Genomic DNA, 18,397 nt, shown 5'->3' on the forward strand with positions numbered 1-18,397 from the left:
CACCCTTTATTTTTATTTTTTTTAAAAAATAGCTATTTGCGCCGCGACTGACCTGGCATCCTTCGTGGCCAAGTCCACGTAAGAGAAAAACCGCAGACGAGGCATATGCCTCGCTCTTCCTTAATCGCGTTTCCCGACCAGTGCCTTCCCCATTCGCGACCCGTGCCCTAACTTCTCTGCCGCCTCCATTTTTCGCGACCCACTCTCCCCCCGTGCACTGCCCTAACTCCCCTTCTCCTTCCCGAACTCAGCTGCGCCTCTTCTTCTTCTTCCCTCCTCCTTCTTCTTCCCTCCGGCACTGCTCTCCTTCTCCTTCCCGTGCACTGCCCTAACTCCCCTTCTCCTTCCCTCGCGCGAACTCAGCTGCGCCTCTTCTTCTTCTTCTTCCCTCCTCCTTTTTCTTTCCGCAACCCTCCCAGAGAGTCGAAGCCCTCCGGCGCTGCTCTCCTTCTCCTTCCCGTGCACTGCCCTAACTCCCCTTCTCCTTCCCGTGCGCTGCCCTAACTCCCCTTCTCCATCCCTCGCGCGAACTCAGCTGCGCCTCTTCTTCTTCCTCTTCCCTCGTCAGTTTTGTGGATTGGTGTGCGAAATCAGGCGTCCGCGAAGGACATCGCAGAGTACATCAACAAGGAGGGAAGAAGCAAGTACGGTAAAATTCAGAGAAATTGAAGGGTTAATTATGTTCATAAGTGGATTCTGTTTTTGTTGAATTTTGTTTCTGGTTACATTGTTTCATTCATGGTCTGTTGCTATGTTCTAACACTGGACTGAATCAGTTGAAGTTTGTTGAATTTTGTTTCTGGTTACAATCAACCATGGCATGTTACTATGTTCTAACAACTGTTGAATTTTGTTTAGTTTACTGTAGTTACATTGTTTCATTCGGGGCTGGCATTCTATTAAAGTAATGTAGTCATTGTTTCGTTTTTTTTTTAATTATGTCTTTGTTTTCTATTTATTTTTGGCCTTGTAATTTTTTTTAAATAAATGTAGGTGAAGAAAGTATCATGGAAAAAGGGAAAAATGATTCAAATGAGATAGGGGATAACAATGACCATAGAGATCAAGACCCATCTCCATCTAGTGTAAATGAAGTTAAGCTTCCTGAGATTGGAATGACATTTTCATCTGAAGAAGAAGTTCGTACTTTTTATAATTCCTATGCTCAGAATGTTGGTTTCGGTATTTGCAAATTAGGCGGTAGAAATGGAGATGATGGAAAGCAAAAATATTTCTCTATTGGATGCGCAAAAAATGGTAGGAAAGTATCTCAAGCAAAAAATATTTTATACCCTAGACCTTCTACCAAGACGAATTGCAAAGCTAAGATTAATGTTGCTATTCGAAATGATGGGAACTTTGTGATTACTAGTCTATGCCTTGAACATAATCATATCTTGAGTCCTGGGAAGTCACGACATTTTAGATGTAATAAAGTATTGGATTCAGCTATAAAGAGAAAATTAGAGTTAAATGATCAAGCTGGAATAACTTTAAGCAAAAGTTTTCAATCATTTGTAGTTGAGGCTGGAGGCTATGAGAATTTGACATTTGATGAGAGAAAGTGTAGAAATTATATTTCAGAAGCTAGAAGGTTGAGGTTAGGGGATGGAGATGCTGAAGCTTTGAGTACTTATTTTTGTCGCATGCAAAGTAGGAACTTAAACTTTTTTTATGTGCTTGATTTAGATGGGGAATCTCGAATAAGAAATATTTTTTGGGCAGATGCAAGATGTAGGGCTGCGTATGAGTACTTTTCTGATGTGGTGACTTTTGATACAACCTATTTGACTAATAGTTATGATATGCCATTTGCTCCATTTGTTGGGGTGAATCATCATGGTCAATCTATTCTGCTGGGATGTGGATTATTATCAAGTGAAGACTCAACAACTTTCATATGGTTGTTCAAATCTTGGTTGACATGTATGCTCGGACATGCTCCAAAGGCTATAATCACAGACCAATGTCGTGCCATGACAATTGCAATTCAAGAGGTATTTCCAAATTCGCATCATCGTCTGTGTCTTTGGCATATCATGAAAAAGCTTCCAGCAAAATTAGGTGGTCATGCTCAATACAAAATGATAAAGAAACAATTGAAAAACATTGTTTATAACTCACTTACAGTTGATGAGTGTGATGAGAATTGGTTGAAAATGATTGAGGAGTTTAATTTGGAAAACAATGATTGGTTGAAATCTTTGCATGAAGAACGGAATAGATGGATACCTGTATATGTTAAAGATAACTTTTGGGCAGGTATGTCCACATCTCAAAGAAGTGAAAGTATGAATGCATTTTTTGATGACTACGTCCATTCTAAAACATCCTTGAAGCAATTTGTTGAGCAATATGATAATGCTTTGAAGAAGAAGATTGAGAATGAAAAACATTTGGATTTTATTTCTTTTAATTCTACCATGCCAGTTATTCTTGGTCATTCTATTGAAAAACAATTTCAAAATGCCTACACTAACAACTTATTTAAGTTGTTCCAAGATGAAATAAGAGGATTGATGTTTTGTGATGCCTCATTATTGAAGGAAGAAGGGACCATTTTAATATTTGAAGTAGTAGAAACTATTTTGGGAAAAAATGGAGAACCCGTAAGAGAAGTTTCCTTTAGGGTACATTATACAGAGTTAGATTGCAAATTGAAATGTGTGTGCCGCCTATTTGAGTTTCGGGGAATATTATGTAGGCATGTGATTAAAGTGTTGATAAGGATGAAGGTGACTGAGGTTCCTATGAATTATATTATGGATCGATGGCGCAAAGATATTAAGCGTGGGTATCAAAGTATTAGTAACATCTATGATGATTATGTTTGTGATGGAGAAAGACAGCGGTATAATATTCTCACTCCATTGATACAAGAGATTCAACAACTTGGTGCAAAAAATGACGACAATTGTTCTATGTTAGTGGAAATCTTGAAGGACACGAAGGAAAAATTGATTGTTAATGATCTTGAGCATTCAAGGGCTGAGCAACTGAAAGGAGTATCTACATTTGGTGCAAAAGCAATACACTCTCCATTAAAAGTAAGATCTCGAGGTCGTCCCCCCACAAAGAGAAAACAATCTAAGATTGAACAAATTGTGAAGAAATCAGTTGCAAAGGCCCGAAAAAAAGGTAAGTGATACATATAATAGATACCTAAAATAATTATGCAGTATTGTTTTGTTCAAGTAGATTCATGTGATTGTAGCTAGGCTAACATTTTTTTCTAATCTATCTTGCAGCAGTACAGATTGGAAAGTCAATGAGTTGATTGTGTAAGAGGACTTTGGGGGCGATCAATATTAGGTGTTGTTGCAAGGTATCATTTTTTGCTCTATAGTTATTATTGTCATATGTCATTCACTTATCCTTAGTTTTGTTTCTGGTATAACAGTGTTCCTTTTTGGAGCAGAAGATTCTCCTATTGCTGGCTTGGTGTTGGATAGTGTCTTCTCAAATTTATTTGATCTTATAATGCTTGTGGGTGTTTTGTAAATTTGTTGGAATCTATCAAATTGAGAACAACTTATGTAAATATGACATCTTGTTTTCCTTTTGTTTTTCCTTTTGGTTTTTGACAAGTAGCCGTCTGTGTCATTCATAGGCAGCCATTTGTGGACACTTCCATTTCATTTCGAGTTAATTATACTTCCATTTCTTGAGTATCTGAACTCCATTTCATTTCGAGTTAATTATACTTGTATCCGAACTCATTTGTGGAGATTGGAGAGCAGATTATACAATTTGAACTTGACAGATTCTAGAGATTCCAGAGTAAAGTTAAAGGTACTTAAGCATCTTGATAGTCTTGTCTAATTGATCTCCAGACTCAACAATCATGTTTTTATTTATTTTGTCATTGTTTTCATTTGCTATTCGTACTGAATTTATGCTTCCTAATCAACAAATCCATTGATGGAAGATGTTAACATTTTTGGTTTATGAACACCAGTGGATGCCTGAACTTCGCCGGTATGCGCCTAATGTTCCTATAGTTTTGGTTGGAACAAAATTAGCTCAGTAATCATTTTGAGAAGAAAAATGTTAACTAGCACAAATTTTCATGTTATCATCATGCTAAACACTTCAATTTTTCTGAATTTATAGATCTCCGTGATGACAAAGCTTATCTTGCTGATCATCCTGGTCCAACAACAATAACTCCAGCACAAGTAGCTTCTGTGCAATTTTTGTTCTCTTGTTTTTCTATTTGTAGAATGTTGACAAACTTAGATTGCATTATATTTCTTTATAGAAGGAAGGGCTGAGGAAACAAACTGGTGCTGCAGCATATATTGAATGTACCTCCAAACCCAACAGGTATAAACTTAGAGGAAATTGTGGTGAACCAACAATGACTCTTGGCTTGCATTTCAATATTGGTTGCATCAAAATCTCTCACCACTTCAGTGGAAATTGTAACGTACCTAAAATCACTCATTTCAAACCAGTTCTTCATTTTGGATCGATTACAACATCAAAGCTGTATTTGATACTGCAATCAAGGTGATTCTTCAACCCCCACGAATGAAGGAGACAGCCAAGAAAAAAAACAAAAGAAGCTCTGGTTGTCTAATGGCGTAAGTATCTGATTACATAACCTTACATGTCGATTTTATGTAAGAATGTGGAAGAATAAAAGCTTTATTTATTAAAACAAACCCCTTTGATTGCTGGCTGTTTTGGCAGAAATCTCTGTGTGGAGGTGGCACATGCGTGAGCTAGAACTAGCTTCAAACTCTATCGTCATGCTGAAAACTGTGACAGCTTGTGCAAGTTAGCAGAATCTAGTTGAAATTGGCTTTTGCTCAATAAAGAGGGAACCTGTGGTTCTCCTGTTTTGTTGTAGGAATTCTCCTATTTTGTTGTAGGAATCAGTTCCTTTCTGATTTCTGTAGGACATAAACCTGCTCTATTCTAAACATGTTCAATGTTTGGCTCATGTTATCTATATGGGGATGATGAATTAATGCATCTGTCATTGCCCACGTATGGCTGTTGATGTTTAATAGCAGTAGTCCATTTATCATTGAATGAACTCATTCATAACATAGTGTAAGTTATCTTCCACGTGTTGGTGTCTCCCTGGGGAAAAAAATAGCACTCACATGGTATTTTGCGTCGTCCTTGAAAACGTAACAATTTCTGGCAATAAACTTGGCTATTTACTATGCGACCGCAAAAGAACGTTGTAGTTAGGCTATTTACTATGCGATCGCAAAAGAATGTTGTAGTTAATGCAAAAGCATAGTAGGTGAAACTGAACGATGATTGTGATTTTAAAAGGGATGGTGGGCAATGAAGGCAATGAATGTATTCAAGAGGTTTTTGGTTGCTTTCTTCAGATAACTTGATAATCGAAAGGAATTTAATGGGGTTTTGTCAAGTGTTAAAGAATTATGCTTTTGAAAATGTGGTAAGATCATTTTTGTACTGAACCCAAAGTAGGCACAAAAGAATGAAAAACAGTAAGACAGACGCCGACTGTTGATTATTTGGTAACAATACCAGTATCATATCCACGATCGTGTTGGCAATCTGACAATTTTTTCTATTCAAGGAAATGCCATTTGCTCGAGTTTGCAATGCGTTGAACAAGTATCATTCCACATCTAATTCAAGAGAAAGAAACCAAATAAAACCACAAAATTCGATAGCATCAAAAAAGTTAACAGAAGCCCTAAGCAAGTAGGGTCAAAGACAAGAAAGAACTCCACTCCTTGATACCGAACACTGAAAAATTATATCAAATGTCTGTAAATGGTTTCCATCATCCAATCTCCACTGAAACTCGCCCAATAAAGACTGAATCATTTGTAGGTTCCCGCAAATGTTTTTCTTTCAACAAAATAACATATAACAAAATATAAACTAACAAACGAAATTTGTGTCCAGAATTACAAATATTTAGGTAGTTACATTACAACACAACACTATTTAATACTAACTTGCCATATGAACTAACAATCCAATAAGGATTACGGCTAAGAGAATCAAGTTCACCATCACTAATATCCAAATAAATTTCGGTACATTGATTATTCCCGGATAATGACCATGAAATGCATTGTGCTCACTTTCAATTTTGATCGATGACCTAGTATCTGTCGTCACCCACTTTTGCCATCCATGTTGCTCACATCTGTAATAATGTCTTCCAGGATTCTTTGTTGATCTAGAAACACACATAAATGTTCTTCGTCCGCAGTCCCTACATGTTATAGGTTCAAATCTTGTATTATCGATGCTGCTATAACTTGAGGTTGCCATGAAATAACAACCTAATAATCAAATTTTCTTTACTTAGAATAAAAATAAATAAATTTATAACATTCATATATTAAACAAACAAACTACAACATTCAGAGAGATTGTATGCTAAACCAATTGAGAATTATTTTAAACTTTTTATTACTAAAATGACATATATCAGCTTGATAATTAAGAGACTGAACATACAACTTCGCAGTTAGGAGTGTTAAATTGGAATTACTCTTTTGCAACAATATTCCAACTCCTCCGAGGAATAGATCCCTGAAACATATGTGATATTAAAATGAACCAAAAAATTATTTAGTCCAATTATTTGATATTGGTTGTTTTTATGGATCTTGTTCCTCCATCCAACTACATTAATAGTCGGAAAACTATGTTAATCAGAATTTTCTTGAACGAAAACAAAATTCAACAGTTGTTAGAACATAGTAACATGCCATGGTTGATTGTAACCAGAAACAAAATTCAACAAACTTCAACTGATTCAGTCCAGTGTTAGAACATAGCAACAGACCATGAATGAAACAATGTAACCAGAAACAAAATTCAACAAAAACAGAATCCACTTATGAACATAATTAACCCTTCAATTTCTCTGAATTTTACCGTACTTGCTTCTTCCCTCCTTGTTGATGTACTCTGCGATGTCCTTCGCGGACGCCTAATTTCGCACACCAATCCACAAAACTGACGAGGGAAGAGGAAGAAGAAGAGGCGCAGCTGAGTTCGCGCGAGGGATGGAGAAGGGGAGTTAGGGCAGCGCACGGGAAGGAGAAGGGGAGTTAGGGCAGTGCACGGGAAGGAGAAGGAGAGCAGCGCCGGAGGGCTTCGACTCTCTGGGAGGGTTGCGGAAAGAAAAAGGAGGAGGGAAGAAGAAGAAGAAGAGGCGTAGCTGAGTTCGCGCGAGGGAAGGAGAAGGGGAGTTAGGGCAGTGCACGGGAAGGAGAAGGAGAGCAGTGCCAGAGGGAAGAAGAAGGAGGAGGGAAGAAGAAGAAGAGGCGCAGCTGAGTTCGGGAAGGAGAAGGGGAGTTAGGGCAGTGCACGGGGGGAGAGTGGGTCGCGAAAAATGGAGGCGGCGGAGAAGCTAGGGCACGGGTCGCGAATGGGGAAGGCACTGGTCGGGAAACGCGATTAAGGAAGAGCGAGGCATATGCCTCGTCTGCGGTTTTTCTCTTACGTGGACTTGGCCACGAAGGATGCCAGGTCAGTCGCGGCGCAAATTCGCTGAGCAACTTCGCGCTCGGCATCATTACTCATTAAAATTTTGATATATCATATTTTCGGTATATATATATATATATATATATATATATATGACAACATACACACCACATTAATATTACAAAAACAACGGGTCCACTCATAGATCTTCTTACTGTCATATATATATATATATATGAAAAGTTATATCACTAATTTTATTTTAATCTTTTTTATCTCTTAAAACTTTTAAATTGTATTGTACTAGTCAACTAGTTTTATAATCCATACATCATATACTTTGTTTCCTAACTGGGGGACAATCTTATATATCTTTTTCTTTTAAGCTAAGAGGCTAACAACAATAAAAGAATCTGAATCTTCAAAGACTTCTTTGAACTTACAACTCACTCTTTATCTAACTATGGATCCAAGATATCTAAACTTCTTAGTTGTATGAATTTTTATTTATCCATTTTAATATTATTCTGACTTTTTTATTGTCATCTCATACACACTTTAAGCTGCCTTAATTAAAATCATTTAGTTTTTTAAATTTCTTTTCACAGTTTTAGTTGGATATAAGCACTCAATCCAGAAAAAAGTAATATGTTTGAGTTTCTAGAGATAAGAGTTATAAATTTAATGGTCAAGTAAGTTGAGACTAAAATTCAGAGAATATGTGAAGCTTAAGTGTTGTTTAATCACATAAAAATAACAAGCCACTAAAGTAATATGCAACATATGAATTATTCTAAAATTGAAATACTTTATTGAAAAATGGAAAATACCTTTAAATTCACACGAGGGAAGGAGCTGATTCTCCCGGGAATACATATTTTTTCATCAGTCTCTACACTGCAACTAGTTATAACATGGCACAAGGATGGGAGGCAATGCAATTCATCATAAATTTATCTCTTTTTAATACATGTAAAAGCTTTCCATCTTTCTTTTTCCAAATACAAATTCATCTTTAGTTTGAAATCATTAATAATATATTCACAACTTGGACTGATAAATCTCAAATAAGTGAGTTTCTCTTGTGAATATGTCTTGTATTTTTGTGGTCCAATCTCTCTCACAACCGACTTTAACTATAAAAGAGAAACTAAATCAAATGAAGTTTCAAAAAAATCCTCAATAGATTCATTGATTGAATCTACTTTAAGTGTTTAATCTTTAGAAAATAGATATATTTTTTCGTAATAAAAAGTCAAAAACTCGCTCTGATTTGACAATGCAAAAGAACTTATTACCGATGAGATAGGGTGGATAAATAGTAGTTAATAGATATATCTAATTAAAACTTCCGAATGTCATACAGTCGAACATATTTATCTTCTCCACTAGGTTGATTCGATACAATATACTAAATGTTACATATGATATCGTATATCATATCAAAAATTTTGGTATAAGAAAATTAGAATATGTCTTGTATTTTTGTAATCCAATCTCTCTCGCAACTGACTTTGACTGTGAAAGTGAAGCTAAATCAAATGCATTTTTTTAAAAAAAAAAATCCTCAATAGATTCATAGACCAAATCTGCTTTAAGTGCTTCATCTTTATAGAATAGATATATTTTTTTGCGATAAGAAGTCAACAACTCGTTCTGATTTGAGAGCACAAAATATGTAATTTAAGTTCTTTTATTACCGATGAGATGGGGAGGACAATAGTAGTTAATAGGTCTATCTGACTAAATCTTCCAAATGTCGTACAGTTGAACATATTCACCTTCACTACTAGGGCTGATTTGATACAGTATGTAGAATTTTACATATGATATCGTATATCGTATCAAAAATTTTGGTATGAAGAAAATCAGAATATGTCTTATATTTTTGTGATCCAATTTCTTTCGTAACCGACTTTGACTATGAAAGTGAAACTAAATTAAATGCAATTTAAAAAAAAATCCTCAATAGATTCATTGACCAAATATGCTTTAAGTGATTCATCTTTAGAAAATAGATATATTTCTTTACGATAAGAAGCCAACAACTCGCTCTTATTTTAGAATGTAAAATCTGTAATTTCAATTTTTTTTTATTACCGATGAAATGGGGAGGACAATAGTAGTTAATAGGTCCATCTCACTAAAACTTTCGAATGTCGTACAATCGAACATATTCACCTTTTCCACTAGGGCTGATTCGATACAGTATACTGAATTTTATATATGGTATCTTATATCGTATCAAAAATTTCGGTATAAAGAAAATCAGAATATGTCTTGTATTTTTGTAGTTCAATCTCTCTCACAACCGACTTTGACTGTGAAAGTGAAACTAAATCAAATGTAATTTCAAAAAAAAATCATCAATAGATTCATCGACCGAATCTGCTTTTAGTGCATCATCATTAGAGAATAGATATATTTCTTTGTGATAAAAAGCCAACAACTCGCTTTGATTTGAGAACACAAAATATATAACTTAGTTCTTTTATTACCGATGAGATGGGCAGGACAATAGTAGTTAAGAGGTCCATCTCTAAAACTTCCGAATGTCGTACAGTTGAACATATTCACCTTCAACCAATAGAGCTGATTTAAAATAATATGCTTAATTTTACATATGATATCGTATATCATATCAAATATTTTGGTATAACAAAAATTGGAATATGTCTTATATTTTTATGGTTCAATCTCTCTCGCAATTAACTTTGACTGTGTGAAAGTGAAACTAAATCAAATACAGTTTCAAAAAATTTCTCAATAGATTCATTGATTGAAACTGCTTTAAGTGTTTCATCTTTAAAGAATAGATACATTTCTTTACGATAAGAAGACAATAGCTCGCTCTGATTTGAAAATGTAAAATCTCTAACTTCAGTTCTTTTATTACCGATGAGATGAGGAGGACAATAACAATTAAAAGGTCTATCTGACTAAAACTTTCGAATGTCGTACAGTCGAACATATTCACCTTCTCTACTAGGACTCATTCAATACAATATACTAAATTTTACATATGATATCTTATATCGTATCAAAAATTCTGATATAAATAAAATTATATTGATAACATATAAAATTTCTGATAAAAAATACAATATATCAAAAATTTTATACTATTCGTATTAAAAAGTTTAAACTAATCTAATTGAATTTTTTTTGAACTAATAGAGCCCACCAAATTATTTAATAAAAATCGAACAAATTGAATCTATAAAATATCGATTAATTTAGTTTTTTACCAAATTAATAGAATTAATTTGGAGAATTAACATACACCACTGTGATAGATATTGATATCTGAAAATTTTTTAAAATAAGTTATGATTTTTTTAAAAAAAAATCAATTGTGATATTTATTTTTGAAAATCATGATGTTGATTTTAAAATCAGCACCAGAAATAAGCACAACTTTAGTGCTATTTCAAAATCAGCACCATATTTATTTTCAAAAAAGAATTTATTTGATATTTCGGTATATATTAAAATATCAAAAATAGTAAATTTCATATTGATATTTATATCAAAAAATTCAGTTTGATATAATATTGTGTTAAAAATTTTGATATATCGAAATTTTGATATGGACATGATATATCAGTATGATATGTGTGATACACTAAACTTTTTCATATTTTCTTATCCTTATTCTCCACCAACTACTAATTGATTTGTACTCATGAATTACAATATTCTTTAAATAAAGATCCAACATCCCTACATATTTTCATCTAAATAGTTACTCTGGAATTTGTGTTCTCAAATTAATCTGTATAGAGAAGAAAATTGTCAACAAAATGTGAAAAATATAAAGAAAGTAGATAAGAATGACCTGATTACACGTTGAACAAATCTTTCATAACCATAACTATACAATACATTTGAATTTCTAGGCTTGATTGCGTAACCTTGCCTTCATGTTTAGCTAGCAGAGTTGTAGTAACTTGTCCGTCTTTTGAAATTAAGACCTATCTAACCTAATGACATACATAAAGTCACGTGTTAAATACAATGAGATTGGAAGAAAACATGAAAAGCTAATATAATATACCTCGTTATCTGCACCAGAGGTGACAATTAGATAGAGTTAATTTGGTACGGTATATTAATATTGGAATCTCATATCGTATATTAAAAACTTTAGAATATAGAAAAATTATATTGATATTGTACTAAAATTTTTATTTATATATCAAAATTTTAATATACCAATTTTTGATATAGTATGAATTTTATATCATTATCACTCAAATTCTGATATCGGTACAGTATACCGAATATTAAACTATTAAATTGTATATAAATACCGTATCAAAACTTTTTAATACAGTATAATATCGTACTGAAATTTTTGATATTCCGAATTTTTAATATAATTCGATATATTTCGATACGATAGATAAGATATATTAAAAATTTTGATATTTCTTCCACTTATATAATTGTATGATCATTTGTATGTAGCATGAAGCATACATCTAAAATCTCATCCAAATGGCCTAAATTAAATGATGCTTTAATAGCCAGCATCCCAATCCCGCAGGCTAAATTCTCTTCCTCAGCCAGAGACAAGCATGTCACTAGGCTGTATGTTTGTGTAACTTTTTGTATATTCTAAAACACGTAATAAGATCTTGTCAAGATGCCATAAAGAAATTAATTTTAAAAAATCATGTAGCACAAGGTACCTTTTTAGAAATTTGAGCAACAATTTATATATCATTCTTCAAAAAGAAAATTTTTCACCCACATTCTTTTTCATGCTCTTTCCGTCTCAATTGAATGTTGTATTACTTGCAAACATTGCAATTAATCTTATGTGAGGTGGTGATCTAATCATCTTGTTAACTATTTTTTAGTGGTGGTCTATGATGAATACTAACACGCATTCAATCATCTCATCTTCTATATAGTTGGATCAATCCATCAATTCAAACCGTTATAATTAACAAAAAAAAAAACAAAATTAAATCTTATAATTGCTTTTAGTATTTTCCTGAACTAGGTGCTCAACTTTCACAAATTTCTAAATTATGCACCATACTTTCAAATTTACCAAATCATGCACCTCTTTTATAAAATACCCCTCCATTTATACATTGTGGCAAAAAAAGACGAATACGCTTGCCCCCAGCGCCCCCGCCAACCCATCCCAAGGCCAACACGGAGGAAACCCTCCATTTATACATTGGTGGCAAAAGGCGAATACGCCGCCCCCAGCGCCCTCGCCAACACGGAGGAGGTAAATCACGAGTGGCTACTAGCATTTGGAATAGTGACTAGCACATAAGGGAGACATTTACCTCAGCTTTATCGAGATTCGAACCCCAGACCTCATTGATGGCAACACCTCATGTGCTAGCCACTAGACCCATCCGAGGAGAAACCCCTCCATTTATACATGCACCTATATAATATAACTTGCAATTTTGTATAATCTTCAATAATACTACATTCTCTTCCCATTGAATACAAATGTCTCTTGGGTGTCTAACCTTCCATATAAAAGGTTATTGTGATAGGACAAAATACCTTCCATAATTTACCAATTTATATCTTGTCATGGTGCAAACGATACTTTATCATTTGGGATCAACAATATCTTCTTTTGTTCTAATACCACATTCTCAAAGTTGTCACCATAGATTGAAATATCATGTCGAGCAGGTCGAAATAGATGAAACATTTCATTCGACTTGACACTAAGTCCAGCGATCACAGCGAAGGCGTTGCGCGATAGCAGAAGGCTCGCATGACCTCCCACTCGGTCGTGGGGTAGCGTAATCCCTCTGGTATGGCCGCGCTAGAGGACGTGATGTGTCGACGAGTTTTTTTTTAAATTAAAATTGAACTTAATTAAGTTTTTTTATCACAATTAACTTCTAGGCCGGATAACCAAAGAGGCATCATTAAATTCTCTACTAAAATTATTTAATTAATTATATATTATTTATTTTAATTCTAAAAATATATAACAAATTTATTTATTTATTTATTAGTTATGTTATTATTTTATTAATGATATTTCTTAAAATCCTAATCAAATTTTCTCATTAAAATATGTAAAAATTTATTTAAAATTCTAATAAAATTTTATATAAAAATAAAACCTGAGGGCCACGACGACCTCCGGGTCACCGCAATCATCATTTTTTAAAGTTTTTTGATTTAATTAATTGTTTTTTAATATGTATTTTTATAAAATAAATTAGTATCAATAACAGTTATAAAATATTAAATAATTTTAAAAATTAATACATATTTTATAAAATAATTTAATTTTTAAAATAATTTTAAAATTAAATATAAATTTAAAATAATCTAAAACTTTTTAAAATATAATTCTTAGACATTTCAAATTTTAAATTAACTTTTTTCAAATACATTAAAAAAATAATTTCAAATAACTTTATAATTATTTTTAATTTTTCATATAATTTTATAATTTTAAATTTAGTTTTTAATTTTAAGAATTACTTATTTTTAAAATAACTTTTATAAAAATTTAATGAAATAATATTAAAATATAAATTTAACATCTCAAAATATAAATTATATTTAATAATCAAATATTAATAAAATTAATATATATTTATATTTAAAATTTATAGAAATATCGAAACTATATCGGCACAACATGATACGATACCTGTATCGTTCTGGAACCTCTACACGAATTAAGATTTTAAACCTTGATTGTCACTACAATAATGAGGGAACACATGTTCTCAAATCGCCGATGATACGGGTTATAATGAATGAACCTAGATGATGACATAGCAATTAAAGTCAAGTCGACAAGACAGTCGAAGTTAGGATAGGGGTGTACTCCGCATCTGGTTCCGTCACTCGACCGCAAGACGTTTAAGTCTAGCTCAACAAGATAAGGACCGGCCGGTTAAAGGCCGAACGAGTTTACCACGTAAGATTGGCCAACTAAAAGCTGACCGAGTTTAATGCTCTTAGTTTCATATATAAGCCTTTTTATGCTCGACCGACTCAAAGGCCGGCCGAGTCAAAGGTACTTAATTTTACAAATCCTTATATACACGCCCGATTGAATGAAGGTAGGTCGGGCTTAAAGAGGCACTTCGTCTCATACAACTTCATATGAACGCTCACCCGAATGAATGTAGGTCGGACTTAAAGAGGTACTTTGCCTCATATAACTTCATATGAACACCCGACCGAATGAAGGTAGATTAGGCTTAAAGAGGCACTTTGCCTCATACAACTTCATATGAACGCTCAACTGAATGAAGGTAGGTCAGGCTTAAAGAGGCACTTCGCCTCATACAATTTCATATGAACGCCCGACCGAATGAAAATAGGTCTGGCTTAGAGAGGCACTTCGTCTCATATAACTTCATATGAATGTCTAACCGAATGAAGGTCCCCCGGGCTCAAAGAGGCACTTCGCCTCATACAAACCTCCTATGAACGCCCGACCTGATAACGGGCATCTGAGCTTAGAGTCCTTAACCTCATAAAGCGTTCCACACATGAGTGGTCATATATAAAGTTCGGACGGGATCAAAGCCCTTAGCTCATAAACCTTTTGCAGGCCCGACCGACCTAAATACTGATCGGACTTAAGATACTGAGCCTCATCATAAGTCTCTCTATACATGCCCGACCGGATAAAAGCCAGTCGGGCTTAAAGGTACCTAACCTCATAAACCTTCCATACACGTTCGGCTCGAGTAAGAGTCAGTCGAGTTTAAAGTGTTTAAACTTTATAAAAACTTTATTTGTATAACCGACCATAAGGTCGGCTAGAATTAAAACACTTGGTTTCCTGTTTATCCCTAAATGGGTTTAGAGTTGGACTTCTTAAGTGGATTTTAGGCATCTTCAATGTATTATATGAATCTTTGAATGAGTTTCTTGCAGTATTCAATACATAGCGAAATAACTTGATACAAAGATAAACATAAAGACGATCGGTTTCATTGGCCGGCCAAAATATACTCAGTAGAAAACATTCAACGACATCTTAACAACTGTACCTGTCAGAATAACAATCATATATCAGAAAATATATTCTTTTAGAACCTTCTTCAAGGAGTATTATGTCTCCTTTTAGGAGATCAATTATGACAGCATATTACTTCATCGCCTTGTTAATGGCATAAGACATAAATGATAAAAGAGGTACATATATGGGTGAATGGAAGATTCCTCGGACGATTATACTCTCCATCAACTAACGAACTCCGACATACCATACCACCTCATGATCACAAAGATTATGAGAGATGGTATATAAAAGAGGTCCTCTTGGTTAGCAAGGTATGCAGAGAGAACATTACAATCCTACTCTCGCATGTATCTCTTTTACAGTTCTTCATACACTCGTCGGAAAATATACTAACTTGAACATCGGAGGATCTTGCCAGGGACTCCCTCTCTGGTCTTTGATCACTAACACTTTATTGTGTCGTCAGATTATGTGTAAAATCAGAGGAACATTCCGTTCCAAGTTGAAGAAGTCTTCCATCGATCAATAAATCATCCATCAAAATAAGCGCGCCATTTGCTCCCTCATACGGGATAAGCAACTTAAAAGTTAAAATTAGATAATAATATATTATTATTGCAAAGTTTAATTAATTCAATTAAAAATCAAATTAATTGATATTTTATCAATTTAATTTATTTGATTTTTTTAAAGTTGGATTGGTTCAGTTATTTAAAAATGTCGAATGGTTTGATTACAATTAAATTAATTTTGGTTAGATTTTGAACCGGTTGTTCCCTATCACCAGGTATAGAAAACATATATTTAAACTAGTTTTATTTTCATAAAATCGTAACAATGTTCTTATACGCAAAAATAAAATAATTGTAGCAAAACTAATAATAACAATAGAAAACTCAACTAGTAAGCAATGAAATTATTTTTCAAAATACCAATTATAACATCCGCACACGCCTTATAAATTTCACCATCTCAAAACTGACTACAAATGTAATTTTCTAGGGATAACAACGTAAATAGGAAACCAAAAGGACTAAAATATGCTTTAGCTGATCTTTAACAGAACAAAATCAAAATTATCTTATATAAACATTGAAAAATTCTTAATTTTCTCATAGTTATTAATATCAATTCTCTAGATTTAATCCACTGAAAGGCAAATTCAGAACAATAGATTCATCCACCGTAGGACCAAGTAGCAGTTTTAACTCCATTGCATCATGGTTAGGAATAAGATTCGGTATTCCTAGCTACCACTTGGATTTCAAAATTTACAATACTTAAAATCGCATATTATTCCATCAAAGTTTCTATCTATACTTGATCCTGTCTGAATTATGAGTTGATGTGTCACGCTCCGGGAAAGTCCTTGTCCGAAGAAATTTCGGCAACACCTCCCCTATACGGGTGACAATCTGAAACATTTCTACAGGCATAATATACATCAGTCACAGGCGGCTGGAATATACACACAACCACGCAGTTATATATCATCAGCCCACACGGCTGGAACAAAACCAACACAACGGAAAATAACATAAACCCAATACAAACCAAAGCACAAAAACTGCTAGCCGGCTAGGCTTACACAACCAACAACCAATACAAAATACCACATAACAACATCAACACTCCAAAAACAAAACTGGAGTACAGAGCTAAACAAACTGATACATAAACAGACAAAACATAAGTGAAACCGATAAGTCTTCTGATGTGACATGGGAACCAGCAGACAGGATACTCCAAGCGACATCATAAATAACCTGGTACCTGAAAAATATAGTGTCCACGGGAGTGAGTTCAACAACTCAGCAGATACCTAGTTGACATGTATAGTAAACTATAACAAATAGTAATAACTATGGAGTACAGTCTCCTGAACAAAAGAAAGTAATGCATAATAGAAAAGGCTGAAGAGTACTGTACTCACCAGGGCCACCTATCAGAATAATCAGGTCGTCAGACCGGAAGTGTCATAAATCCTGTATGCATGTCAAACATATGCATCCATCCAAATGCAGCATATAAGTGCAGCAAACACAAGCATTAAATGCATAAATGCGTATGATGCCAATGATGCGCCCTGGTCACCCCTGACGCCAGTCAGTCATCTCACACACAATGGTGAGACCGAGTGGGTAGGGCTGTGACAACCGTGCACTCTACCATCACTACACCTGATGAGTGACTGAGCGGACGGGATGCTGTCGGAGTACTCCTGTCCTCTGACCCCAAATCATAAATGGGGGAGCTCAATGCTCTCATCTCCCGGTACACGATGACGGGGAGGTATCTCTGCCGGCTACCACGCTGAGTCACCTAACCAACGGAGCCAAACAGAGTCCACCGTCTGTCGGCTACCACGCTGTTACACTAAATGCCAGCGGAGCCAAACAGAGCGGAACTATCTGCCGGCTACCACGCTGAGTCACCTGACCAACGGAGCCAAACAGTAGAACCGCCACACACCTGCCTGATATACCACTAATCCATGAGTGGTGGTGTGTGCAGTACATGTAACTGGCGATGTGCTCAACCATAGTGGAGCCGACAATCGCGCAGCATGCAATCATGATGCATGACACTAAGCATAGCAATAAACTGATCAGCATAACCATATCCATATATATAAAATGAGTACCGTAATATCGATATTCAAATACGAAGATCTAAAGTACACAGGTCAGTTAGGATATCAAAAACCTAAGTCCTGAACATAACAAGCATGGTATGTCACTACCTCTCTGAGCATATATATATATATATATATATATATATATATATAATCATGTGGGTACTAGCATAAAATGCATATCAGGTGAGCAAACAAGCATGTAAAAGGTATCCGGTAGTGACGTACCGAAACAAGGACGAACATAATTATTACTAAAGGCTATAACCTACTAGACATATCAACATGACTTAATCAAAGATAAGTCAAGGTACCCGCCTCCAAAAGAAGAT

The 18,397-nt window shown here is 34.5% G+C and overlaps 1 protein-coding gene across 1 annotated transcript; it reads left to right on the forward strand.

The window, feature by feature from the left end:
* Window positions 1–1,007: 1,007 nt before the first annotated feature.
* On the forward strand, window positions 1,008–3,501 carry LOC121972790 (protein FAR-RED IMPAIRED RESPONSE 1-like). Its single transcript, XM_042524423.1, has 2 exons — window positions 1,008–3,138; window positions 3,401–3,501. The coding sequence occupies exons 1-2, from the start codon at window positions 1,008–1,010 to the stop codon at window positions 3,499–3,501; spliced, it is 2,232 nt and encodes a 743-aa protein (XP_042380357.1).
* The last annotated feature ends 14,896 nt before the right edge of the window (window positions 3,502–18,397 follow it).

This window comes from Zingiber officinale, chromosome 4A, assembly GCF_018446385.1.
Source record: "Zingiber officinale cultivar Zhangliang chromosome 4A, Zo_v1.1, whole genome shotgun sequence".
NCBI lineage: Eukaryota > Viridiplantae > Streptophyta > Magnoliopsida > Zingiberales > Zingiberaceae > Zingiber > Zingiber officinale.

What these genes read in the sequence shown, in the direction of transcription:
- LOC121972790 (XM_042524423.1), top strand. Translation starts at nt 1,008, where the DNA reads ATGGAAAAAGGGAAAAATGATTCAAATGAGATAGGGGATAACAATGAC. An exon ending in TGCAAAGGCCCGAAAAAAAG is followed by an intron (nt 3,139 to 3,400) that starts GTAAGTGATACA and finishes CTGGTATAACAG; the next exon opens with TGTTCCTTTTTGGAGCAGAA.